Below are 26,785 nucleotides of genomic sequence, written 5' to 3' on the forward strand. Positions count from 1 at the left end.
GTAAGCAAGAAAAAGCATCAGAATCCTAATGCATAGTAGATACTCTCATATAATCGGTACGCAGAATCATACAACTGTTCTTGTTATTTGTCTTCTTACTCATCATGCTTCAATAAGACCTGAGGTGAGAGTAATAGGGAGACTGCCATTGCTGAGGCCATTAAATAGATAGTTTATTGTCCAATAACTTTATCACTACTTATCACACCTAAATTATTTATATCTTGTTTTTTTTCTCCACAAATTAGGCTTTTTGGGGATGATACTTGTTATAAGTAATTACTTTATTTTGTATGCATTTTATAGGGAAATATTAGAAATAAACACCCAATTTCTTCAATTCCCCTCCCTATAGTTTTAAAATAAGCAATATTACTATAAATAAAACCCATACATTTTATTTGTTCATTAATCCCGGCTATCACAGATTTAAATCTCCCCTGATGGGGGTCATGTCCATTCATTCCAGGCGCTGCGATTGGACAGGGAACATTATACACGCATATATGTATGGTCTGGAAGCATATATGGACCAGACCATACATAGGACCAGAGCGGCTCCTATCTGGATGACATTAGTCGTCCAAATAGGATTAAGTGGTTGAAGGACTAAAAGATTCCTCTCATTTAAGATTTCCTTTAATAGGTTATTTATTGTTCTGTATCTAGCATGTAACGTTTAATTCAGAAAATGTCAGCTTTCGTTATGCAGATAGAGGAAGGTAAGTTTAACATACAAGAACCATAGTGTGACATTAAGAGATTATAAAGCTCAGCTTTGGTGCCTGTGGCATTTAAGGGACAGAACTGTCAGAATGGCTCAGTCAGATGAGGTCAACAGTATGGGCCTGATTCACAAAGCGTTGCTAACAGTTAGCACGCTGGTGAAAAGCCCTTTATCACGCCTAAACTCAGTTTAGGCATGATAAGTTTAGGTGTGATAAATTTAGGCATGATAAGTTTAGGCATGATAAGTTTAGGCGTGATAACTATAGCACCAACTGGGTTAGCACCGCAGTGCACAGCTGGTTTTGCACTAGCAAAGTCTGGTGCACTTTGCATAGAGTTTAATGGCGCTGCTTTGCGTGCAGGAGTTGCGCGCGATCTAAACTTATCTAAACTTATCATGCCTAAACTTATCATGCCTAAACTTATCATGCCTAAACTTATCACGCCTAAACTTATCACGCCTAAACTGGCTTTTTACCAGTGTGGTGCAATGGTTATCACGCCTAAAGTCTCTAACTGGGTTAGCACCGCTTTGTGAATCGAGCCCAATGTCTTGTTTTGTTCACCTGAGCTGTTGATTTCGCTACGTCTAATGAGAACAGAAAAGGCTAGTGTGGCCAAGAAACAATGATCGCCTTCAGTGTTCTCAACAGAATTTTTTCTCAACCGGGTGGCATGAAAAAGAAGCTGGTTGCCATGAAGAAGTAGCCGGGTAGGGCGAGATGAGAGAATGCAGGGCTAGTGCTTCTCTGTACAACTCTGCTTACAGCAGAGGAGGAAGTGAGCCGATGACAGCCGGGTGCTCACCAAAACTAGCCGGGTGGAGCACCCAGCTAAAAGAGCCTGGGGATAACAATGCCGTTACTATGTTACATGCACATTCACATACAGTTATGTGAAAACCAGTTCTAGTAATAAAATGGAAACAGCTGCAGTGCACAGGGTCACAAGGATTGCACACTGGCTCCAACACGTGTACTGTGAGGATGTTTCTTGGCATAAGCGGCCTATGCAAGATGCTAGGGTGCCCCCTGGCTTTAGGGCTCTGCATTGTCAGCTGGGATGTTGCATTGCTTCTTCCTCTCCAGCAAGGGCTGGCAAGGAGTTGTAGTGATTCAAGCATTGTATTCCTCCTTCCGTTCTCAGGATTAAACCCCTTCTTATTACACTTCTCTAATGCATCTCAGAGACTGACAATGAAGAGACACCGTAATTGAAACAAGGATAAAGAGGCCATTATAATTGATTGATAAAACTTTGTGTTTTGACCACTGTCCTTATGAAGGTCTACATTTGTAATGAATATGTCCTTTATATTCAGGAACAGAAGCTTTGCCAGCGTTATGACCAGCTGATGGAGGCCTGGGAGAAAAAGGTGGAAAGGATTGAAAATAACCCACGCAGACGAGCCAAGGAAAGTAAAATCAGAGAATACTATGAGAAGCAATTTCCTGAAATCCGCAAGCAGAGGGAGCTTCAAGAGCGCATGCAGAGGTTGGTGACCAGTGTTCCTGCCTTTCCAGCATATACATTCAGTCAGGCTACTATAAATGCAAGCAGGTGGACTAACTCTTTGCAACCAGTCATATCTCACCATTATTCACACCAGAAAGAAAAATGAGTGACTGAATGTAGCTGGCAGGTGGCCTTCGGTTATTGCTCTGTGTATATAGCTGTTTTGTCTTTTTAAAGGGAATTTTCATTCAGAGAAAGAATGTCTTCTATCTAGATTAACTCTGCATTGGGTATTAGCAGAAGTTGGCACAGGAGAAGTTGGCACTGTAGCTGGCAGGTGGCCTTCGGTTATTGCTCTGTGTATATAGCTGTTTTGTCTTTTTAAAGGGAATTTTCATTCAGAGAAAGAATGTCTTCTAGATTAACTCTGCATTGGGTAATAGCAGAAGTTGGCACAGGAGAAATATAGGGCAGAAGTAATGTTGGCTGTTGCAACTCCCCCTAATTCTCCAATGCCCCAGTGGCCACTAAAGGTACATGCAATAGTTACTTCAGTTCTTGCTGCAATCTACCTTTTGGATCTGACACCACTTCAGTGGCAGACTACTGTCCACTTGGCGTTCCCTTCCTCTAGCAGTGACATACCACTGTACTCCAGAGTCCCCACTTCCTGCAATAACAGATTGCTGACCTCCAAATGTCCTGAACCCATCTCAGTGACAGACTGCTTCCCCTGGAGCCGCCTGATCCTACTCAGAGCACTTACCCCGCCCCTGTTCCCAGTACCAAAGCGCTTCCCATAGAGTTATTAAGTCCCCTCAGTGACAGTGACTCACTCTCCCTCCTTTAGTAACAAACTATTCCCTTTTAAAGTACTTTGCCTTCCAACCCAGTTCTAGGCTGTGTCTTGCTAGAGCCTCCCCTCTGCTCTTTCCAGTAATACACAGCTGTTAAACTCTCCCCAGTCATAGGCAAAGGCTGCAGTTAATTATTCTTTGTAGGCAAAGGCTGCAGTTAATTATTCTTTGTTGGTGCTGCTAAATTTTTTGTAGTAAGCTTTGGTACCCCTCATAGCAACAGAGGGCATTGTCAGCTGTACAGCTAACTCCATGTCTGTACAGCTGTTGGCCCAGCAATGTGGCTTGAGGGATCAGGTCCCGATCCCCGACAGGTGACATCAATCAACCATGTCAACCTTGTGCCTGGGCCTTAAAACACTGGACAAGTTCTGCAATCCTGCTGGAGACAGGTTTTTATTTAGTGGTGAGCTTGTGCACACCTTTTTCAGTCTGCTTTTTGAATAAGTCTTACGTTTATCTATCTTTTTGCCTTCCTTACCACTCCAAAAATCAGTGGCACTTCTTATGCAGGAGCTGCCATTTCTGTTACAAAAACAACAAACAAAACACTTGAATATGGCAGGGTAAACAAAGCTCGCCTGTATTCTACCAGCCCTGTAGAAGACACACGGAAGTGAGGCTTGAAACAGCGCGGCCACAGTGAAGAATTGTTTGACCGATCCATTATAGAGTAGTAATGGAGACGATTGTTCCCCAAACCATCTGAACGAATCTACAAGCGTCATTAGAGTGGGTGTAAATAAACGATTGTGTAAACTTTCATTTACACAATCGCAGCAAAACCTGTGAAAATCGATTAGGATCGAATCGATGCACCGCGATTTAATCCGGCATGGCGGACGTTAAAAATGAATGATCACCGAATGGCATGCATCATGAAACATCGTTTAGCGAATTTTCATTAAACGATGTAGCGTGATATCACAAAAAAATTGTTCATCGTGAACAATCATTCTGAAAAATGACGTTGTGGGTATGGCCCTGTAGTGTAAGCTATATACCGGAATTCATTAGAAAACAGTATTATTCTCAGTATTCAGTTGATGTTAGCATGCTTTGGAGACACCTCTGTCTTATTGCCCAACAGAGCTCTATGTTTGAAATGTCGCACCAGAGCAAATAGCATTTGTGAGCATTGTTATACCTAGGGAGAGTCCCGGGTGTCAGGCGTTCTACAAATGTCTTCAGTGACCATGCTAGGCTGCTCATGCATACAGCTGGCTTATGCATCACTACAGGTGGTTGAACATTTCAATTTCATTTCTCAGCAGGGTAACACAGAGGGGAAGTGGCCTGTCTTTATCTGCTGCACGCAGCGAGCATGAAGTGTCAGAAATTATTGATGGTCTGTCAGAACAGGAGGTAAGGCTTCTTGCTTGGATCTTTCACTTTCTGCATTACCGCATTCCAAATCTACAGTAGTGCCTAACAAGTAAACTAGATAACACATGTTTAGAAATGCTAAGTGTATTTCCTCTAATATGCTACAGTTATGGAGGACTTTGGCTCCTGTGAAGGTCATATTAATAGAATGCAACACCAAAATGGTTGCACTTTTTAGTAAGGTCAGCCCACACCTGATTTTAGTTTCATTTCATGCTGTTATAAAATGTTATGAAAGAGCTGTCAGATGAAATGTTATGCTTAAGCTGCATGCATATTTTAGATTTTCGTTGGCCTATGTAATTGTTGTCATTGTTGCAGTAGAAAATGTAGAGTGAGTATTTTTGTGCCAAAATAGAATTAGAAACTATGTAGAATCAACAAACAGGATGAAAAGGCGCCCAAAGGATAATAAATTGAATTAAAATCTATAAAATAAATAAGGTTTAAGGCGGCTTACTTCAATGAAGACAAATTCATACATAAAGGAATAATCTTTAATAGTACTGGCAATGCGTCTCGTGGGTCTCCACCCACTTCCTCAGGCCAAATCAAGTGCCAAGATATGTTCAGAGCCAGAAATAGGCGCTCCATTTTTGTGTTACATCTATTGAGTGTGACATACTGCACCAATTGGGCTCCCTTTGTCTCTGTGTTTTTTTTTTTCCATTTAGGGTGACAGTTCACCCCCCCCCCCCCTTTTATCTAGAAGCAAGTAACTTAAAGAGAAACTCCAACCTAGAATTGAACTTTATCCCAATCAGTAGCTGATACCCCCTTTTACTTGAGAAATATAAAGATTTTCACAAACAGACCATCAGGGGGCGCTGTAGGACTGATTTTGTGCTGAAACCCCTCCCACAAGAAGCTCTGAGTACCGCGGTACTCTGGGCAAACTGCCACAATGTAACAATGTTCACAGACAGGAATTAGCTGTTTACAGCTGTCTCTAACAGCCAAAACAGCTAGCAGCAGCTACATAACCTGCCCACAGTAAAAATGTCACCATGTAATACATGTCAGAATGTGAATCTGGGAGAGGAAAGATTTTACAATGAGCAAACACTGACTAAATTATTTATACATAATTATGGTAAAAAATGAAGCACTTTTTTTACTACATTATTTTCACTGGAGTTCCTCTTTAAGAACTTAAAAACATTAACAAACACTTATGCAATTATTATATTGAGAGGATTGTGTTAATATATATTTTAAGATCAGCATGTAGTCAGTTTACGAACGTACCCAAAAACAACATCAAGTGGCCGTTGTCTAGTTAAGACTGAAATTAACAAGTTGGCCTAAGGTAAAATGGAGGAAATTCTACATATAGATTTCAATACAGGATACAAGCATGTGAGTCTATGTACCTGGTGGTTAAAGAAATATTCAATATTTAGAAATTAAGCAGCAGGCTGCTCATAATGCAGTGGCAGAAGAAGATACATATTATATAGGATTATTATGCTTGCTTTTTTTTTTCCAAAATATTTTATTGCTTTCCAAAAATACATTTTTAATAAACAACCCGAAGGGCAACATCTGTAGCAGAAATAACTGATACGTTCTTCGCAAATTCAAACCCTAGTAATCCCTTCCTTTACCCTTCCCCCCTCCGCCCCTCTCCCCCAGTGTTGACCAAAAACAACAGAGAAAATCTGGATCTATATCCACGGGCAATATATTAGTAAGCAAATAGATTGAAAGAGCTGACTACCATAATAACACTTTGTGGCATCAGTTCGTAATAAAGTACAAAAACTATGAGCAAGAGGCCTCCTAGCGACTTAGATGACAATAGTCAATTAACCTAACACTCCAAGGGTTCCTCCTATTTGTTATTATCCTTGCTTTAATCAGAGCCCAGACTTATGGTAAATCTTTTTGAAAATCTGTGGTATGAGTTGAATTTCACCAATAGTCACCATTCAATTAGCTGAGCTTTGACAGTTCTGTAAAGAAGATTGGGCAAATATTGCAAAGTCTAAATGTGCAAAGCTTTGTACAGAAGTGTCCCGGCAGACTCAAGGCTGTAATTAAATCGGCACTGAAAAAAGTCAGTTCACCTATGTAAAGGGAAGGCTCTGGATGCCACAGAGCCTTCTCGGTACTCCCTTAGTGTCCTCGGTCCACTGCTGTCCCTGTTGAAGTTATTCAACCAACTGGCCGAATACGCCTTTGGGAGTCCTCGTAAAGGCGCGCAATTTCAACGGGGGACAGCAGTGGACCGAGGGCATAGAGAGACGACTGGAGAGGCTCTGTGGGATCAAGAGCTTTCCCTCTACATAGGTAAGTACAAAGTACTGACACAGAGGGGTGGTCCTTTATCAGTCTCAGTGATTCTGGTTTTAAAGGACAACTGAAGCGAGAAGAATATGGAAGCTGCTATATTTATTTTCTTTCAAACAATACCTGCTGCTTGGCAGCCCTGATGATCTATTTGGCTGCAGTTGTGTCTGAATCACACCAGAAACAAGCATGTAGCTAATCTTGTCAAATCTGACAATAATGTCATAAACACCTGATCTGCTGCATGCTTGTTCAAAGTCTATGGCTAAAAGTGCTAGAACACGTGTCAAACTCTGGCCCGCGGGCCATTTTGGCCCGCAGCGCCATCAAATTTGGCTCTGCAATGCTTTTTTAATTAACATTGATTTTGGCCACGCTCCAGGCTCCGCCCCCTCCCGTCATCTTTTATTGCCACCCCAGGGTTGCACTGCCCTTCCTCCTGCACAACTGATAGAGCATGGCTATGCTCTATCACTCCGTTGTTCCGCCTCTGGATGACAGGACGAAAGGGTTCTCTTCCTCCACGGCCGCCGCTCCTTTACTTCCTGGAGTCGGCGGCCCGTCCTGCACTGTAGTCCGCTCCACTGATCCTCTTTGCCGCCGGGCATGTAGCACAGGCATCAGCTGTGACGGGAAAACAGCAGAGCGGCTCCGATTTAATAGGCGCGTATACAGGAAATACTTACTTCCTTTATACGCGTTGTTATCTGGGGAGCCACTCTGCTGTTTTCACAGCAGATACCTGTGCTGCATGCCCGGCTGCAAAGAGGATCAGGGGAGGGGACTACAGTGCAGGACGGGCCGCCGACTTCAGGAGGTGAAGGAGTGGTGGCTGGGGAAGGAGGGGGAGGATAAGGCTGGCTACCTACTGAGAGAAATTACCTAGCTAACCAATACTGCGGGCATTTACCTAGCTAACCTATACTGGGAGAGGAGGCAGAAAGCAGAAGAAACCGGCACCGCCGAAAGCTGTACCTATTCCCCAGTATAAATGGTGATGCATACACATGCGATAAAACAGGCTAAAAGCACTGTGGTACAAAACATGAAGTTCAAACATCTGGTGGGATACCTTGTGGTGCGGTGGGTGCCGAGTGGATTAAGCCTGAAGGCCGTTTCGCGCACGTCTGCGCATCTACGGAGGCTAACCTATACTGGGCACGTACCTACCTGACCTATACTGAGGGCATTTACCTAGCTAACCTATACTGGGCACCTACCTAGCTAACCTATACTGGGCACCTACCTAGCTAACCTATACTGGGCACCTACCTAACTAACCTATACTGGGGGCATTTACCTACCTAACCTATACTGGGCACCTACCTAGCTAACCTATACTGGGGGCATTTACCTAGATAACTTATACTGGGCACCCACCTAGCTAACCTATACTGGGAGCATTTACCTAGCTAACCTATACTGGGGGCATTTACCTAGCTAACATATACTGGATCCACCTATGCCTGACTTACCTATACTGGGCACCTACTTAGCTATCCTATAACTGGGGGCATTTACCTAGCTAACATATACTGGGGACATTTACCTAGCTAACATATATTGGGGGCATTTACCTAGCTAACATATACTGGGGGCATTTACCTAGCTAACATATACTGGATCCACCTATGCCTGACTTACCTATACTGGGCACCTACCTAGCTAACCTATACTGAGGGCATTTACCTAGCTAACATATACTGGGTCCACCTATGCCTGACTAACGTATACTGGGGGGGACCTACCTAGCTAACCTATACTGGATACACCTATGCCTGACTACTCTATACTGGGTGCACCTATGACTGCCTACCTATACTGGAGGCGCGTACCTAGGTGACCTATACTGGGTGCACCTATGCCTTGCTGCCTATACTGGGGGCACCTATACCTGGCTACCTACTTTACTATACTAAGGGTTTGTTTTTTTTTTTCCCCACCGCGGTTATAGCATGCGGTGCAAATTGTCAGGTGCTATGTGATCATTTTAACTAGAGGGGGGGAGGGTGTTAAATATGACTGTTGGCTCTCGACCTGGTCTAAGTTTTTCATTTCGGCCCTCCGTCTATTTGAGTTTGACACCCCTGTTCTAAAGTAATGGCCATCTGTGAAAAAAAATGACAAGGCTTCCCAGCATAGAATACAATGGTTAATATCAGGGCTTTGGAGTTGGAGTCGAGGAGTTGGAGGCAGCTAGAGGGAGAGAATCAGCAGGAAAGCCAGGCAACTTGTATTGCTTAAAAGGAAATAAATAGGTCGACCTCCATCTCCCTCTTGCTTCAGTTGTCCTTTAATTTTTTCTCTTGGCTGTGAAGTAAAAGCACATTTTTTATGTTGCTCATTATTTCAGGCTCTAAATTACAAAGTGTGAATAGGGAGAGATTATCTACTATATGCAATATACTGTATGCTCAGCAGGTAGAATTAGCCTGCATAAAACATGTTTACAGATTTGTGCTTAAAGTGGATGCGAGATGAGCTTTTACTCATTGCATAATTGTGTTCCTTTCCTATTGTTTATAGGGCATTCTTCAAGCCAAATACTTTTTTGTTTTTGTTTTAATACTGTAATTCCATATAAACTAAACAAGCCACGCCCGCAGGTTTTCTGAGAGGCAAGGCACTTTCAGACAGTAGCAAGGACTCATGGGAGCTCAGTCTGGGCAGGAGGAGGGGGAGGTATTACTAGCCAGAGATTTCAGAGGCAGAGGGGAGGAGGATGGGGGATTAGGTTTTTTGCTCAAGATGTAGATAAGCCTGCCTCTGTGTAATGTTTACAAACAACATGGCTGCTGTTATTGTATCACAGGAAGAAATAATCATATTCTATTAAGCTGTTTGCAGCTAGATTTGCAGTGTAAACTATCTAAACTTTAGATAAGATATACAGACAAGTTACTTGTTATAGTTAGTTTTTCATCTCGGATCCGCTTTCACATAAAGGGTGTCTATCTCCATAACCATTAATTCATCAGAAAGCCATACTGACCTCCCACGTATTTTGCACAGCGTATTGTATTGCTGAATATTCTGTATGGCGCTCTTTCCTAATGACAACGCTATTCCTTGCAGAACCTGGAGAGGCAGATGCGTCAGCTGGCGGTCATTCCACCCATGCTGTTTGACGCTGATCAGCAACGTATTAAGTTCATCAATATGAATGGTCTGATGGACGACCCTATGAAGGTGTACAAGGAACGGCAGGTCATGAACATGTGGAGTGAACAAGAGAAGGACACCTTCAGGGAAAAGTGAGTAGAACTTTTCATTCATATGTCATGGTTCTGTTATCTCTGTAGCAGATTATCAACACAAAGCGGCTCACGCCTGGCACATCACCAGCAATAGTAGTTATGAGTTCATACTACAGAGCTAACACACCAGAGATTGGAGAAGGCCTGGGACAAAAAAAAATAGTCTGCTTTTAATTTTCCAAATGAGTAGAGCTTTGCTAAAACTAAGCAGCCTATCAAAGCTACAGTACATTGGTATCTACTATTCTGCGTGGGTCTGTAGGGGCTGCTGCTGTTACTGATTTGTAAAGGGTCATTACTTTTATTATTGTATGGTATTGTAACACCCACACTAAATGTATACAGCTGAAGTACAGAGAATACGTCTTTGTACGCCACATCTTGTAGTATACCAGGATGACACTAAAAGAGAGGACTATGCTCGTGCGAGCCTACAGACTGATAGGATAAGTGGGAAAGGGGAAAACTGCAGATATGGTAAGAGGGAGGGACCATGTAGGGGGAGTCATTCCTGGCGTTCTATTACAAAGTGTAAGTATTCTGTAACGCAATAAGATTTAAAGAGACACTGAAGCGAAAAAAAAAATTATGATATTATGATTTCTATGTGTAGTACAGCTAAGAAATAAAACATTAAGATCAGATACATCAGTCTAATTGTTTCCAGTACAGGAAGAGTTAAGAAACTCTAGTTGTTATCTCTATGCAAAAAAGCCATTAAACTCCTTGCCGGTTATCCCGAGCTCAGCTCGGGGTAACCTGCGCAGGAGGATTTCTCAGGCCCCGCTGGGCCGATTTGCATAATTTTTTTTCCTACACGCAGCTAGCACTTTGCTAGCTGCGTGTAGTACGCGATCGCCGCCGATTCGCTGCTACCCGCCACGTCGAGCCACCCCCCGCCCCAGACCCCTGCGCAGCCTGGCCAATCAGTGCCAGGCAGCGCTGAGGGGCGGATCGGAATTCCCTGTGACGGCCCGAGGTCCATGACGTTGGTGACGTCATCCCGCCCCGTCGCCATGGCGACCGGGGAAGCCCTGCAGGAAATCCCGTTCTGAACGGGATTTCCTGCTTACTCTGATCGCCGAAGGCGATCGGAGTGGGTGGGGGGATGCCGCCACCGCTCAGCGGCTATCATGTCCCAGGGCTTGCTACATGATTTAAAAAAAAAAAATTTTCTTAAAGTTCTGCGCTGCCTCCTTGCCGGCGGGAATTAGACCGGCAAGGAGGTTAAGCTCTATGATTTTCAAAGTCGTGGAGAGGGCTGTCTTCTGACTTTTATTATCTCAATTGTAAGTAAACAAATGTCTTTCTCTGCCAGAGGAGAGGTCATTAGTTCACAGACTGCTCTGAAAGAATCATTTAGAATGCTGAGTGTTGTGTAATCTGCACATATTAGAGAATGATGCAATGTTAGAAAAAACACTATATACCTGAAAATAAAAATATGAGAATATTTTCTTTGCTGCTAATCTTATAGTAATTATTCATAGTACACAACCAATTCATTATATCATATATTTTTTTTCGCTTCAGTGTCTCTTTAATACAGGTAGTCCCTGGTTAACGAACGAGATAAGGATTGTAGGTTCGTTTTTAACCTGAATCTGTTCTTAAGTTGGAACTCTGTGCCATCTCTGTCCCCTGTACCTCCTCTGTGCCCCCCTGCACTTCCAGTGTCCCCCTCTTTGCCACCTCTGCCCCCTGTACCTGCTTATACAAGTTTAAAATAACATTTTTCTTTGAATTTCTTAAAATCAATTTTCTCAAAAACGAAAAGTTTAATTTGAAAAAAAAAATGTTTTGTCTTGTAAGCACAGAATCACAGAATCCATGCCTTTCGTATTGGCGTATCATTCGTAAGTCGGGGGTTCGTAAGTCAGGGGCTACCTGTACTCACAGATTTTAGGTTGCTTAAATGTGTAAACTCCAATAAGGTTTCCACGCTAAAGCAACATATGACTGCCCCTTTACTATATATCCTTTGATATTCTCACTTTGAAGAACTAAGTTTCTTGTCCCTCGTAGAGTTTTGAGGAACTACTACTTGGGTAGTATTGGGGGAGTGTTTGAATATATTAAAGTCATGCTACACCTGGGAGACCAATCTTGTTCTGTCCGGTACATTCTGGGAGAAAGCGCTCAGTGTGAGCCTCACATAAGGGAGCTGGCATATAACAGCTGTCTTGTTAGTGGAGTTCGTGAAGGCACCATGATTGTGTGCAGAGGCCACCAGCAGGATACAGCCCACCTGAAGGACTCGGGCCACCAGCAGATAGAGGACAGAGGCCACAGGCACCACCAGGACAGAAAGGTGAGGCCACCAGCAGGACACAGCCCACTAGCAGACACAGGCCACCAGCAGGACAGACTGGTGAGGCCACCAGCACCACATAGGTTACCAGCAGACCGAGGCCACCAGCAGACACAGCCACACAGGGCATTAGCAGACACAGGCCACCAATAGGACACAGGCCACCAGCAGGCACAGGCCACCAGCAGGCACAGGCCACCAGCAGGACAGACTGGTGAGGTCACCAGCAGGACAGAGGCCACCAGCAGACACAGCCATGCAGCCCACTAGTAGACACAGCCCACTAGCAGGCACAGGCCACCAGAAGACACAGGCCACCGGCAGGACAGACTGGTGAGGCCGCCAGCACCACATAGGTTACCAGCAGACCGAGGCCACCAGCAGCCACAGCCAGCAGGACAGAGGCCGCCAGGTGAGGCTACCAGCAGACACAGGCCACCAGCAGGCACAGGCCACCAGCAGGACAGACTGGTGAGTTCACCAGCAGGACAAAGGCCACCAGCAGACACAGCCATGCAGCCCACTGGTAGACACAGGCCACCAGGAGACACAGGCCACCAGGAGACACAGGCCACCAGCAGGACATACTGGTGAGGCCGCCAGCAGGACAGAGGCCGTCAGCCACTGTATTTTAACATTAATACAACGTTTATATTACGTATATGGAGTTGGGTATATTACAGTATCGGCAAGGCCTATTTTTAACATTGAGTTTCAACCAAACAGAAAGCACACTTACCCAACATCAGCCAATCCCAGTGGGTGCTGAATAATGGGGACTTTGCTGTATAATGCAGTGTAAAGTTATAGGGCTGCCACTCCTGCTTACACCGCGAATGATAAAATAAACAGCCTTTTTTGATCGAGTTGCAGTCAAAATATTAACCAACTGAGGCCCTAGCTTTAATTGATTTGTATCTAATGTAATCTGCAGAAACCGGGATTCATGTATCACGACTTGTGCAAGAGCAGAGCAGCTGCCAAGAGCAATCAGTTAGGCTTCACATGTTAAAACACTAGTTCACCTTCCCAGGTTTTTTTTATTGTAAGGAAAAGGTGAATTTAATATTAATGATGGGGTGTTGAGTTATTTTGATGGGACCACACATTTACACTTATACAAGCTGTACACTGACATTTGTATCAAATTGTCATAGCTTTAGTGTTGTTCCATGAAAAGATATAATAAAAAATGTACAAAAAATGCGAGCAGTGTACTCACTTTTGTGTGACACTTTATGTACTTTTTTGTGGAGTTCTCCACTGGATTTTGTTGTTAACCCTTTTCTATTTTGTACAAAATCTAATAAAGCATGTGATATTCTCACATTTAAAGCAACCACGTTGAGCTGCTGTATCCTTTTCTTTTTCTGGTATAGCATATGGCATTGAACAGGTGCCTGCTAGCACATTTCACAGTGGTGTGGTTATTGTCTGATTTATAGCATACCCCGCACATCTATCTGCTGTTTTACAGCCACCATATCTCGCTTACTCCAGTATAATATATGTTTTAAATCTGCAGTTCAAATCTTACCCTCTGTTGTCTCTCCTGTTAGTACAATGTCATTCAAACGCCCAGGAGCGACACTGTAGGCTAAAAAATATGGTGTGCTAGGTCCTCACCCCGGTACCAAAGGGGTCACAACAGTCAATCCAGCAAAGGACCAGCACCACGCGAAGTATATTATATCTCTCTTAGTGCTTTATTAGTGCAGACATGACCGCAACAACAGAAGCTGTTTCGGCCTAATCGGGCCTTTTTCAAGTTGCTCAATAGTCATCAAGGATGACTATTGAGCAACTTGAAAAACGCCCAATTAGGCCGAAACAGCGCCTGTTGTTGCGGTCATGTCTGTACTAATAAAGCACTGTGTGGTGCTGGTCCTTTGCTGGATTGTCTCCTATTAGTACAGGCACTAACCCCAGCATAACGTACTTCACTAGCATAATTTCTGCAACAACATACTTACCAGTCTACAACATACTTTTACAACATCTAGCATCTCTGCACTACATCTACATGTCCCGGTGGGATTCGACTTTTTGGGGGGGATCTCTGAAATTAGTACCATAATTTCTCACTTGTACATGCCACAACTATGTAAAACTGTATTGTTCCTGCATGCGAGCGCTGTTAAAACATTGCAGGAGATTTTGGGGGCAGCCGGCGCCACCATAGGCCTTAAAAGGAATTACAGCTATAGCGGCGCACAGTGATTAACATTGGCGCCGTCAGAAGACTGAGCTTAAGTAATTTACCAGCAGTAGCTGAATTACCTCATTCCTCACCATCCACGTGGACCTGGAGGGGGAATAGTAATTAACGCCGCCAGGACTTGTGCGGGAGCAGGGTAAGCCGTATGTTGGCTGTATCCTGCGCCCAAGTCTCCCGGTGGCGTATTCATAGGTACGCTCCTGCATACCCCATCAATACTTCATATATCCCAGTGTTCTCCCCAGACATTTTTTCCAGCCAGTTGGCATAAAAAGTAGCCAGGTGGGGCGAGATGATACAATGCAGGGCCGGCGCCTCTCTGCACAACCCTGCTTACAGCAGAGAAGGAAATGAGCCGATGACAGCCGGGTGCTCACAAAATCTAGCCGTGTGGAGCACCCGAAGAGTCTGGGGAGAACACTGTATCCATCCCCTGAGGATGTAAGATTGTGAAACCGTCAGAAAGGAGACAGGCGGCACCTTTTATCATCTTTTACCTGCTATTAACCAGCACGCACATGCGCAAACGTATACTGGGGTTCCAATGATCTGAGCCCTGTATGTAAGTGCTTTTTATCCTGCATTTGTTTTATCTATTTGGTATATTTTAAGTAAACAGCCTGCACTTAGAGTTGCTTATGTTTTCCACGCTTATGCTTTGGGACACCATACCTACTCTGACTGTGGCATTAGGAGTCGGTTTGGACCCTGGATGGCTGATCTAACTCCCGGGTTGCTAACACTAAACACACAGCCTTTTAATGCGGGCTGTGTGCAGCTGGTAAGCCTCCTTTTCTGCCTTTATTGATGATGGTGGGCACGAGATTCTTAAAGCTTGAATATCCTTCACAGTGAAAAACTTGGTGGACTGATCATTATTAAGATCGGTGCTGATTAATCTGTGCTTATGATTTTGGACTTTGGACATTGTTCTCTCTCAGCAGCAGGTGCTACTATATGATATCCATTGGCGCCAATTGATTTTTGTATATTAAATACATTACATATGCCATTTCTTCAACTATGAATCAGTTAGCAGACCAATTTCTTGATAAATAAAGCTGGTCTATATTAAGAAAGGGAACCCTTAGTGGCTCTGAAACAATTGTTATTCTGTTGACTGATAATGGAATAAACTGAGCTTTATTTATCAAGATATTGGCGAGCTAACTGTAAATGGACTTATTCGTTACTGTGATTGGTGGTTTGGCTTGCAACCCAAGTTATGCACCCATAACATTAAGGAAAGTCGTACCACTGACCCAGCTACTTGCTGCGATTTTCAACAACTAAGGTTCCCTGTGCACCACTGGTGTCCATCCTCATGCCTATGGAGAAGCGACAGGGAAAAGTGGAATCTGCCCGGAGATGGATGATCTCATGGGAAACCTGATTTGCTGCGATATGTATTGGTAACTTGTTTGATCATATGTGGCTTTGTCACAACTGTAGAAGACAAAATGAATAAAGGGTATGAACAGTTCTTCATGAAGATACTTACCTGAGCATTCCTTGCCATAGCTCTATGTCCATATATATATATATACCTTAAAAGCTGGAACATTGTTTACTTCTTTACTGATTCTTGGCCTATAGGGAAATATGAGGTTCAGTTTACCCTACTGGTACAATTTACAATCTGAAATACTGTAAAGTAAACTTTCTATGTGGAGAAACCCTTGATGTAAACCACCTGGGCTACCACATTCCTTTCCCAGTTTCCATCTGTATATGGTACAGATACTTGTAAGTTGGATCCTGTTACATTGTGCTGTGAAATAAAGGACTCAGTGTTGTTATGGAGCCTGCAGGAGGCATGGAAAATAGTTGTATAATAGATAAAAAAGAGAACTCTGAAACTGATCATACTGACATTATATTGGTCTCCAATCAGATTAACTATCAGCGCTCACTATTATGACACTGCAGCCTTGATCCAGATGTATATCACAGGAAGGCAGGGCTAGTGATAGATTTACATACATTTCTCAGCACACGACATACCATTTGTGTCAAAAAATAGATGTTTCTATCTGTGTTTTTTTTCTAATTCCTTTTAAGTGTGGGTATGAATTCCCCATCACGCTAGCTTTTATAAGTGATGGTTAAAGTTTGCTTCTCAGTTGTACCAGAACTCAAGATCTGCATTGCAAACAAGATCTGTGCTGAAGTTTCCTTCAAAAATGTGGTTCCACACAAATGTTTTGTTTACACATTTACACTTTCTTGTTGTATCTCTTTCACAGATTTGTTATTTTTCTTTACAATTAAGGAAAAAAAAATAACTAACCCAATCAATTTTAATCAGTTTTTCTCCATGCAGGATGGTACTGCCAAGGGTGGCTGAGCCAGTGAACATGGGTCTCTCCCATCTGTACAGTACCAGCTCACATGGTTCTTGACTTCAGGGGCTTTTTCAGGTGATGGGTGGACATTCTTATGCCTTCACCTCCTTTCTTTTTTCCACTCTCCTTTGTGCTCGAGGGCAAACCACTCACGCCACCTTTTCTCAGGAGGCAGTAGGAGTAGGTCTTAGGAGTGATTTCTAGTAGAAGCTGGATGTTCCTCTTAGGCAACTGAAGCGAGAAGGATATGGAGGCTGCCATATTTATTTCCTTTTAAGCAATACCAGTTACCTGGCTATCCTGCTGATCCTGTGTCTCTAATACTTTTAGCCATAGACCCTGAACAACAACAACAACAACTAACATTTGTAGAGCCCTTTTCCCCCAACGGAACTCAAAGCGCATAAGCATGGCTCAGACCATTGTGGTACAGAGGAAGAATTTTATAAGTCCGGAAATGCCAGGCTAAACAGGTGGCTTTTCAGTCTGGATTTGAATAGCTCCAGGGATGGTGCTGTCTTTACTGGGTGTAGCAGGGAGTTCCAAAGAGTAGGGGCAGCATGACAGAAGGCTCTATCTCCAGATTTTTTGAAGTGCACTCTGGGAGTGACCAAGTTTAATAGAACTAGCTGATCTGAGGTTGTGAGAGGTGTGATGCAGCTTCAGCAAGTCCTTCATGTATCCAGGGCCCAGATTGTGCAGGGATTTGAATGTCAGCAGTCCAATCTTGAAGAATATTCTCCATTCTACTGGTAGCCAGTGCAGTGAGCGAAGGATCGGTGTAATGTGACAGTGGCGAGGCTGGTTTGTTAGCAATCTGGCAGCAGCATTCTGCACTAATTGCAGGCGAGGCAGGTCCTTTTTGGGGAGGCCAGCATAAAGGGCATTGCAGTAGTCCAGCCGTGATGTGATGGAGGCGTGAACTAGGGTTGGAAGATCCTCTGGGGGAATTAGATGTTTAATCTTTGCAATGTTCTTCAGATGAATGTAGGAAGATTTAACTACAGATGAAATTTGGTTTCTGAAACTTAAATCCCCAACAAGCATATGCAGATCAGGTGTTTCTGACATAATTGTCAGATCTGACAAGATTAGCTGCATGCTTGTTTCTGATGTTAGTGGCTGGATGGTGTAATGGTTAAGGGCTCTGCCTCTGACACAGGAGACCAGGGTTCGAATCTCGGCTCTGCCTGTTCAGTAAGCCAGCACCTATTCAGCAGGAGACCTTAGGCAGGTCTCCCTAACACTGCTACTGCCTATAGAGCGCGTCCTAGTGGCTGCAGCTCTGGCGCTTTGAGTCCGCCAGGAGAAAAGCGCAATATAAATGTTATTTGTCTTGTCTTGTCTATTCAGACACCACTGCAGCCAAACAGATCAACAGGACTACCAGGCAATTGGTATTATTTGAAAAAGAAATAAATATGGCAGCATCCATAGTCTTCTCATTTCAGTTGTCCTTTAACCACTTCAGCCTTCAGTGTATTTTCCTCCCATTCATTCACCAATAATTTTATCACTACTTATCACAACAAAATGATATATATATTAATTAGACTTTCTTTAGGTTGTACAGTTTCCTAATAATTATTTTTTTCTAAATGCATTTTAACAGGGAAATTAAAAAAAATGCATTATTTCTCAGTTTTCGGCCATTATAGTTTTAAAATAATACATGTTACCATAATTAAAACCCATGTATTTTATTTGCCCATTTGTCCCGGCTATTACACTGTTTAAATGATGTCCTTATCACAATGTATGGCACCAATATTTTATTTGGAAATAATAGTGCAATGTTTCATTTTTGCATCTATCACTATTTACAAGCCATAATCTCAAAATAATATACCCTCTTGACATACATATTTAAAAAGTTCAGTCCCTAAGGTAACTGTTTGTTTGTTTTAATTGTAATTTTTTTCATGCAAAAGTTTTATTTGGGTATTTATGGGAGAGTGTGGGAGGTAAGGAATTAATTTTAAATTATGTGTAGGTCCCTTTATTAAAATAATTGTATGTAGGTGTAATTTTACTATTTGGCCTCAAGATGTCCTCAGTCATTAGCTTCCTGCGCGTGCTATTTTAGTATGCAAAACAGTAATTTATAAGTGTAAATGTAACTTACAGTGTATATCAATGACCGCAGGCATCTCAGTGATGCTGCGGCCATTGACAAGGGGACCTAGATCTGCGTTCCCATTTATTGATCACCGGGCTAACGGGCAGCGGCGAGAACAAGAGTGGGAGCGTGCTTATATGAAGTTTTTAGGGGAGTAGATATAATGTGCTATAAACATTAAGGGCTTGATTCACTAACCGGTGCTAAGTATTAGCGCCAGAGTGAAAAGCCACTCAGTGCCCGAAATGTAGCTTTGCGGGCACTAATAGCCGCACAAAGCTACATCGGGCATAGCCCAGGGCATTGCACGCACAGCCCTTAATAGTGAGTGGTGCGACAATAACGTGGCACCCGCTGCCCTGTAATGCGACAAGAAAGGCGCATCGGATGCCCCCGAAACGGCACATTAGCCGCTTCGGGGGGCACACGATGCACCGTTTTCGTCGCACCGCACACTATTAAGGGCTGCGCGCCCACTGCCCTGGGCTGTGCGCGATATATGGGCGCAAACCACCTAACTCCGTGGTTTGCGCCCACTAGGTATTAAAGCATACTAACCAGCTTAGCGCTGGTTAGTGAATCAGGGCCTAAGTGGTTAAAGAGACTATTTAGTGTAAAACAAACATTCTATTGATCCTCTATTGGTCTGGGTGTCCTGAGGAGGCGTGGGATCACGCGAAACAGCTGTTGACACAGACTCTTCTTTTTTTACCCATTGTAAACTGTTTTTGTACCGTGCTTGAATAAAATAATCCTGTTTCTGAGCTCCAGAATCCGCATCTCCTTTGTGATATATTCCTATTGATCCTCTTCTCTTTAATAAATATCCAGGTCTGGTCACCCACCTGCAAAAAACAACAACTAAAAAACAGCCTAAGCTCACATCGTTCAGCAATGGTATACGTGACAGCAAGTGCTAGGAGGCGGTTAACAGTGTAGTGCAACATGTCAACTCTCTGCACCCCAGCATGCTGTAGCTAACAGCAGCCTCTGCATAAAGATGGGAACTAAAAAAAAGTTCTATTATCTAATCAGGGACTATTCTGCTGCTAGATTGGGGACTAAAATCCCCCTTTTTGAACAGAAGTGTTGACACCTGGTGTTTTTATACATAACTCTTTAGCTAGTACAAAATATATCTACAGTATTCTCCCTCTATCATCCATTTCTTTCAGCCCTTTATTTGATGAAAACAGAAAATTGCCTCTTAAAACAGAAGGTATTTTGCATTATTCAGGTTGGATTGAGCATGAGGTTCCCCACAATGCACCACTGCTGAATATGCAAATTGTCCCTGTGTTGTCCCTAAAAGCTAAACACACCTCCAGAACTGCTGGAATGCAATGATGTCATCTTGTTAATTGTACAGACACACAATAATCCAACATGGATACGGACTGTTTCAGACTGGTTGGTCCTCTTCAGTGCATGGCATGGATTAATGTGGCTTTATGGGGTAGGACTTGAAACACCCATAGTTACACAGTACCCAGCATGCTCATGGTGAACCAGAAATTTTAGGTGTGTGTAAGGGTCCAAAAAGGACCAAAAAGCCCTCTTACTAAAACGCTATGCAAAACAGAAAATAGCTTTGGAATACTCTTTGGTCCTCATCAGTGCAGGCACCTGCTAGCCAAAACATGGTGGTGTGCAAAAAGGTTCATTTAATTTGAGACAAGGCTGCTTAGATGTAGCCTCTCAAGTTTCTCCAGAGGTACAGTGTAGATACCTTTTATTGCGGATGACAAAAAAAATCAATACTATTATATTGTGAAAAAAAAGTGCCTGATCTAGTTCACTTTTTCTCTAAAGTTTTCTCCCAGGAGAACATTTTTCATATTCTGTTTAAAGCGGACCCAAACCAAACATTTTTTTAATTCAAAATATCTAGTTGCGCCACTCTGACACGTACAAAGACAAATAAACACTCCTTTAAGCCTATGAGCATTTCAGTGCATGCTTTTCACCCTTCTCTTTTCATTACTAGGGTTATACAGGTGACAGCCATTAGCAATTCCTCCTTTGCCGGACACCTCCTACTCCACCAGTTTGCCGGATTATTTGCCGGCAATATGAAAGGAAGGGAGGGGTTCCTCCAATAAATGTAAAATATTTTATATTTGTCATCATGCAGCTGAAAAAAGGCTGCTATTTATTGTTATAATTTAGAAAATAGATTTTATTTCTGAAATCTTGTATTTTTAATTTGGGTCCACTTTAAAATAACTGTTTAGCATGCTGCAATTTTGAAAGTACCAACACGTAGGTGAAAAAGTACTGTCAAAATAATTTTCTTGCTTGCTAGTGGCTTAAAAGGTATTTTATGGATAAATTGTGAAAATCTCACCTAGGAGAAAAAGTGAATTGGATCTGGCCAATTGTCTCTAAAACATATTGCATAAAACATCAGGGGGTTGATTCACAAAGGTTACTTATTTTTCACCTTAAAGAGTCTGACGCCTTCTAAAATTCTTCTTTTTATTTAACGTTTATCTTCAGCAGTATCAGCATAGCTAAAACGCTGCATCCCAGCGGCAGAACGATGTAATTAACTGACTCTCTTTAAGGGCCCGTTTCCACTAGCCACCGTGCGCGGCTATAAGACGCGCGGCGGCACTTCCGGGTGTGTGGGAATGCAGGCGAATCTCAGAAGCCGCGCCATGCACGGCTATGGGATTCGCAGCCTCCCGCGCGAAAACTGTGGGCAGTGTTGGCCAAATCGCTAGAGTAAGCGATTCGTCCGGCGCCGTCATAGTTTCCCCGCGTGATTTGCCTGCGGGGAAACTCTGCGGATTCGGAGCAAAAACCGCTCCAGTGGAAACGGGCCCTAACTGTAAGGAGTGCTAATGCAGGAGATAAGCAAATAAGGAGAGATAATTCAAGACATAAATAGATAAGGAGCTAAATAATGATGTAAGTCAGTCCTTCAAGCTGGAAGGAGGAAGTGCGCGGTAGTGAGTCTTGCAATGCTTCCCATATGCCGCGTGCAAGACATTTAGGATGCATAGAAGCCAACGGAATTCTGGGTAATTAACCCCCTCCCCCCCCCCCCCTCCCATGCACACAGCTGAGGCAGTTAAGCCTCATTTGAATCACAAATTCGAGTAGGTAACTCGTAACTACTCGTGAGCCCATCACTATGGCTGACAGCTCCTCTTTAAAGGCTAAATAGGAATGTGTTTTTCTTTTTAATGTTTCCATTTAAAATACATAGGAAGTAGAGTAATTTGTGAGGAAACAAGTACCCTCTAGTATATCCACCCAAAAAAACCCAAAATGTGTGTGTGTGTGTGTGTGTGTGTGTGTGTGTGTGTGTGTGTGTGTGTGTGTGTGTGTGTGTGTGTGTGTGTGTGTGTGTGTGTGTGTGTGTGTGTGTGTGTGTGTATATATAGTGTCATAAGTAAGTTATTGCTGATTAAAAATGGATACAGTTTACATGTCAAAAAGTGCACTAGTCCACAATGGAAGAAGCAAGTCAACTTAGATGGGAAGTAGTGAATAAGAAATGTATCCGGGAAAAGTGTTGTCACTGAGTGCATGCTTTTTGCAGATGTGTGACTTCAAATCTTGAAGCCAAAAGATGAGAGCTGCATTTTGTTTGATCAGGCATTGATGTGTGTGTAGCTGTGCTTCTCTTTCAATTGTGATGGCCTCTTCCTTAATAGTAACCTTGTATCCTTTATTCTATTACCGTACATTTGTTTGGCTTTGCATGCATCGCGATAGTTCTGGAATATAATTGTATAGACTGGAAAGTATTGCAGATTTCCCCAAGGCTGGCCACACGCAATCAATCTCCTCTTGTTCTAGTAAATCATTTTTCCTCCAGAGAATGCATCAGAATTACAGCATTCTCTATGAATTAGTCTGCTTTGTCAGACACATTCAGACAGAATGCTATGAAATATCAATGACTCACTGAGTGCCTCCAAGAGTCTAGGAAACATGCTTACTTTTCTGCAGTTTTTCTGTGTATGGAGACAAACCAATCCACTGTAAATGGATGTATCTTTTCCAGTCTATACATCCATACTTACTGTGCCAGATGGATTCACAAATTTACTCTGAAGTCCAACACCATTCTCTTTCATCTCTAGTTTTGGATAGTGTGGAAAAGCATTAGAGGGGAGTTCTTGCTGTTAGTGTCCCCACTGGACACGTTTTCAGTCCCTTGGGCCTCCATCGGTGCTTTGCAAACAATAAAACTGAATTAAGCACAAATTGTTTTTTTAGGGCTGCATTGCTGCATTTTCAGTCTACAACACTTACGAAATATCAAAACTTGCTTTCTAACCACATACTTGTAATGGCCAAACAAATAATAGCAAAAGTTTGGAAGAGATGTCTCCTTTGAAAAAGTTAAACTGTACCTTTTATAGTACATGGGAAAATCACTATAAGGGTCCCATCTGAGGGACGACTGTGAGCGGGTGTCTGCAGTTAAAGTGGGGGAACGTTCTCTTCTTTTCAATTCTTTTTTTTTTTTTTTTTTTACCAATTTTTAGCTTCTTTCCTTCTTTAATTTTTCATTTACTCTCTTCTCCTTACCTTTACTTTTGGGAGCATCGTGTGATGCACTTTCTGTCTGAAATTGTGCACTTGACTGATGGGACAGATGCAAGTGACTGGTCCTGCATCCAGGTGCAGAGTGCCCTGATACTGAGGTGGAAGCTGCATGCATTTCTTTGAAGGAGTATTGAATCATGCTGTGTGACCTGTTCTGTACCTTGGCTTTGACAATGGTTATGCAGTTCATTGTGCCCTCTAAAACAAGACCAGCTTTTATTGTAATTGTCATCCTTTTGGAGTTTGGACATAAAAAGGATAATGTCACACTGAAAAAATGTCTTTGTTGTGCCAATTTTTTAGATTTTTTTTTTTTACGGGAGGGTTGACAGGTTGGGGCGCCGAGCGTATTGCTGCAAATTTTGGGGGATTTGGGGGGGAAAGGAGTCAACAGGATGTGGATGGAGCTAACTGTTATGAAACTCTGTACCCTATACAGTGCTGCAGAAGATTTCAGTATTATGTAAATACACAATAACAATATGGTAGGACATTAGACTATGACAATGGTACGATTGGATTGTGAGCTCCCCTGAGGACAGTCATAAAAGGGGGACATACAAAAGAGGGGAATGCATGGGGGGGGGGGGGGTGTAAAGAGGTAGAGGCACAAGACAGAGAGTCTGGTGGGAGCTGAGAAATGCCAGGAAGGACTCTCATCGGGACTACAGACATCACCAGTGCGAGGAAAGGGTCATGAGGAAGACAGTAGGGTGAGAGGGGGAGCTTGGAAAAGAGATAAGATTACCTGCAATCAAGCTAATCTAAATTTCCTGACGCTTGCTTCTTTTCTCACTACAGAAGTCGGCTGTCAGCACCTGTATCACTGGCTTCTGCAACAGCAGACTGCCCTGCATTATTTATTAATTACTCTGATCAGGATAAATAATCAATAGTCCAGGGCACTCTGGTATTACAACAGCCAGTGCGCATTGCTACTAATGACAGGGAACTTCTGAAGCACTAAACACATCCTGCTACCTCTCCCTGCTAATGTCCCAGCTGCAGCACAACAATCATTCTCTCCACTCACCCTTGTGCTCTGCACATTCAGTTACTGCAGGCTGTGTATAGAGAGCGAGGAGACACATTGCCCACGGGACGGGAAGAGGAAAGGGTGCTACATCTAGTGCAGGAAGTAGTACAGTCCCCAGCACTGCCTGCTGCTATTTTCCTAAATGTTGCCCAAACTATGAAAAAAGGTCCCGGCTGGAAGAACACAATGGGCTCCATTCACAAAACTTCTCATAAATGACTTATTTATCACCTGTTTGATAAAAGTATCCTTTCAGCACATTTACAAGCAAAATAATCACTCAAAGTAAGTTGTTAACTTCATTTCCAGATTACTTTTCTTACCTTATTTATATTATATTTTTGCTCTTTGGGAGCTTAAAATGTAACATAGATAAGGTGAAAACAGAGGAAAACAGGTGAAAAGGCTTTGTGAATCATACCTAATGACTGAGAACCACAGCGGCACCCCTAGCCATGGCAACACCACCTGCAGCCTTATGGTAGGTACGCCACTGGCCACAACTACAGTGAACAATATTTTAATAATTAATGGACCTGCATGCTTAATATGTCTGCAGCAAAGCAGACTAATAACAAGATAAGGGTAACCTCCAAAACCTGTCTCTGGGCTCTGAGCTTATTACCCACATACAAAGCTTTCTGGCTTGCAGTTATCAGTCACTCTGCGCTGTCTTGTAGGCTGCACATCCAATAACTGCCTGACACTTTCATCTCAGCCATATACAGTGGGATGCGAAAGTTTGGGCAACCTTGTTAATCGACATGATTTTCCTGTATAAATCGTTGGTTGTTACGATAAAGAATGTCAGATAAATATATCATATAGGAGACACACACAGTGATATTTGAGAGATGAAATGAAGTTTATTGGATTTACAGAAAGTGTGCAATAATTGTTAAAACAAAATTAGGCAGGTACAAGAAATGAAATCAATATTTAGTAGATTCTCCGTTTGCAGAAATTACAGACTCGCTTCCTGTAGGTTCCAATGAGTGTCTGGATTCTGGTTGAAGCTATTTTGGACCATTCCTCTTTACAAAACATCTCTAGTTCATTCAGGTTTGATGGTTTCTGAGTATGGACAGTTCTCTTTAACTCACACCACAGATTTTCAATTATATTCAAGTCTTGGGACTGAGATGGCCATTCCAGAACGTTGTACTTGTTCCTCTGCATAAATGCCTTAGTGGATTTTGAGCAGTATTTAGGGTCATTGTCTTGTTGAAAGATCCAGCCTCGGCGCAGCTTCAGCTTTGTCACTGATTCCTGGACATTGGTCTCCAGAATCTGCTGATACTGAGTGGAATCTATGTGTCCCTCAACTTTGACAAGATTCCCAGTCCCTGCACTGGCCACACAGCCCAACAGCATGATGGAACCACCACCATATTTTACTAAAGGTAGCAGGAGTTTTTCTTGGAATGCTGTGTTCTTTTTCCTCCATGCATAACGCCCCTTCTTATGCCCAAATAACTCATCAGTCCACAGCACCTTATTCCAAAATGAAGTTGGCTTGTCCAAATGTGCTTTAGCATACCTCAAGTGGCTCTGTTTGTGCTGTGGGCTTCCTCTGCATCACTCTTGCATACAGCATCTCCTTGTGTAAAGTGCGCCGAATGGTTGAACGATGTACAGTGACTCCGTCTGCAGCAAGATGATGTTGTAGGTCTTTGGTGCTGGTCTGTAGGTTGACTCTGACTGTTCTCACCATTCGTCACTTCTGTCTATACAAGATTTTTTTTGATCTTCCACTTCGAGCCTTAACTTGAACTAAGCCTGTGGTCTTCCATGTTCCTAACTGTGGAAACAGACAGCTGAAACCCTGAGACAGCTTTCTGTATCCTTCCCCTAAACCATGTTGGTGAACAATCTTTGTCTTCAGGTCATTTGAGAGTTGTTTTGAGACCCCCATGTTGCTACTCTTCAGAGACAATTTAAAGAGGAGGGAAACTTACAAGTGATCCCCTTAAATACTCTTTCTCATAATTGGATTCACCTGTGTATGTAGGTCAGGGGTCACTCACTGAGCTTACCAAGCCAATTTGAGTTGCAATAATTAGTTCTAAAGGTTTTGGAACCAATAAAATGACAACAGTGCCCAAATGTATGCACCTGCCTAATTTTATTTATTTAATTATTGTGCACTTTCTATAAATCCAATAAACTTAATTTCACTTCTCAAATATCACTGTGTGTGTGTGTCTCCTATAT

The 26,785-nt window shown here is 42.8% G+C and overlaps 1 protein-coding gene across 17 annotated transcripts in view; it reads left to right on the forward strand.

Annotated features, from left to right (window-relative positions):
* NCOR2 (nuclear receptor corepressor 2) overlaps positions 1-26,785 on the forward strand; it is a 641,335-nt gene that overhangs the window by 313,616 nt on the left and 300,934 nt on the right. For all 17 annotated transcript variants that reach the window (XM_068243885.1, XM_068243983.1, XM_068243973.1 and 14 more), the window contains exons 10-12: positions 2,051-2,223; positions 4,313-4,406; positions 9,795-9,973. In XM_068243885.1, coding sequence (XP_068099986.1) covers positions 2,051-2,223; positions 4,313-4,406; positions 9,795-9,973 — 446 coding nt within the window. The remainder of the gene's footprint in view (positions 1-2,050; positions 2,224-4,312; positions 4,407-9,794; positions 9,974-26,785) is intronic.

This window comes from Hyperolius riggenbachi, chromosome 1 (assembly GCF_040937935.1).
Source record: "Hyperolius riggenbachi isolate aHypRig1 chromosome 1, aHypRig1.pri, whole genome shotgun sequence".
Lineage (NCBI taxonomy): Eukaryota > Metazoa > Chordata > Amphibia > Anura > Hyperoliidae > Hyperolius > Hyperolius riggenbachi.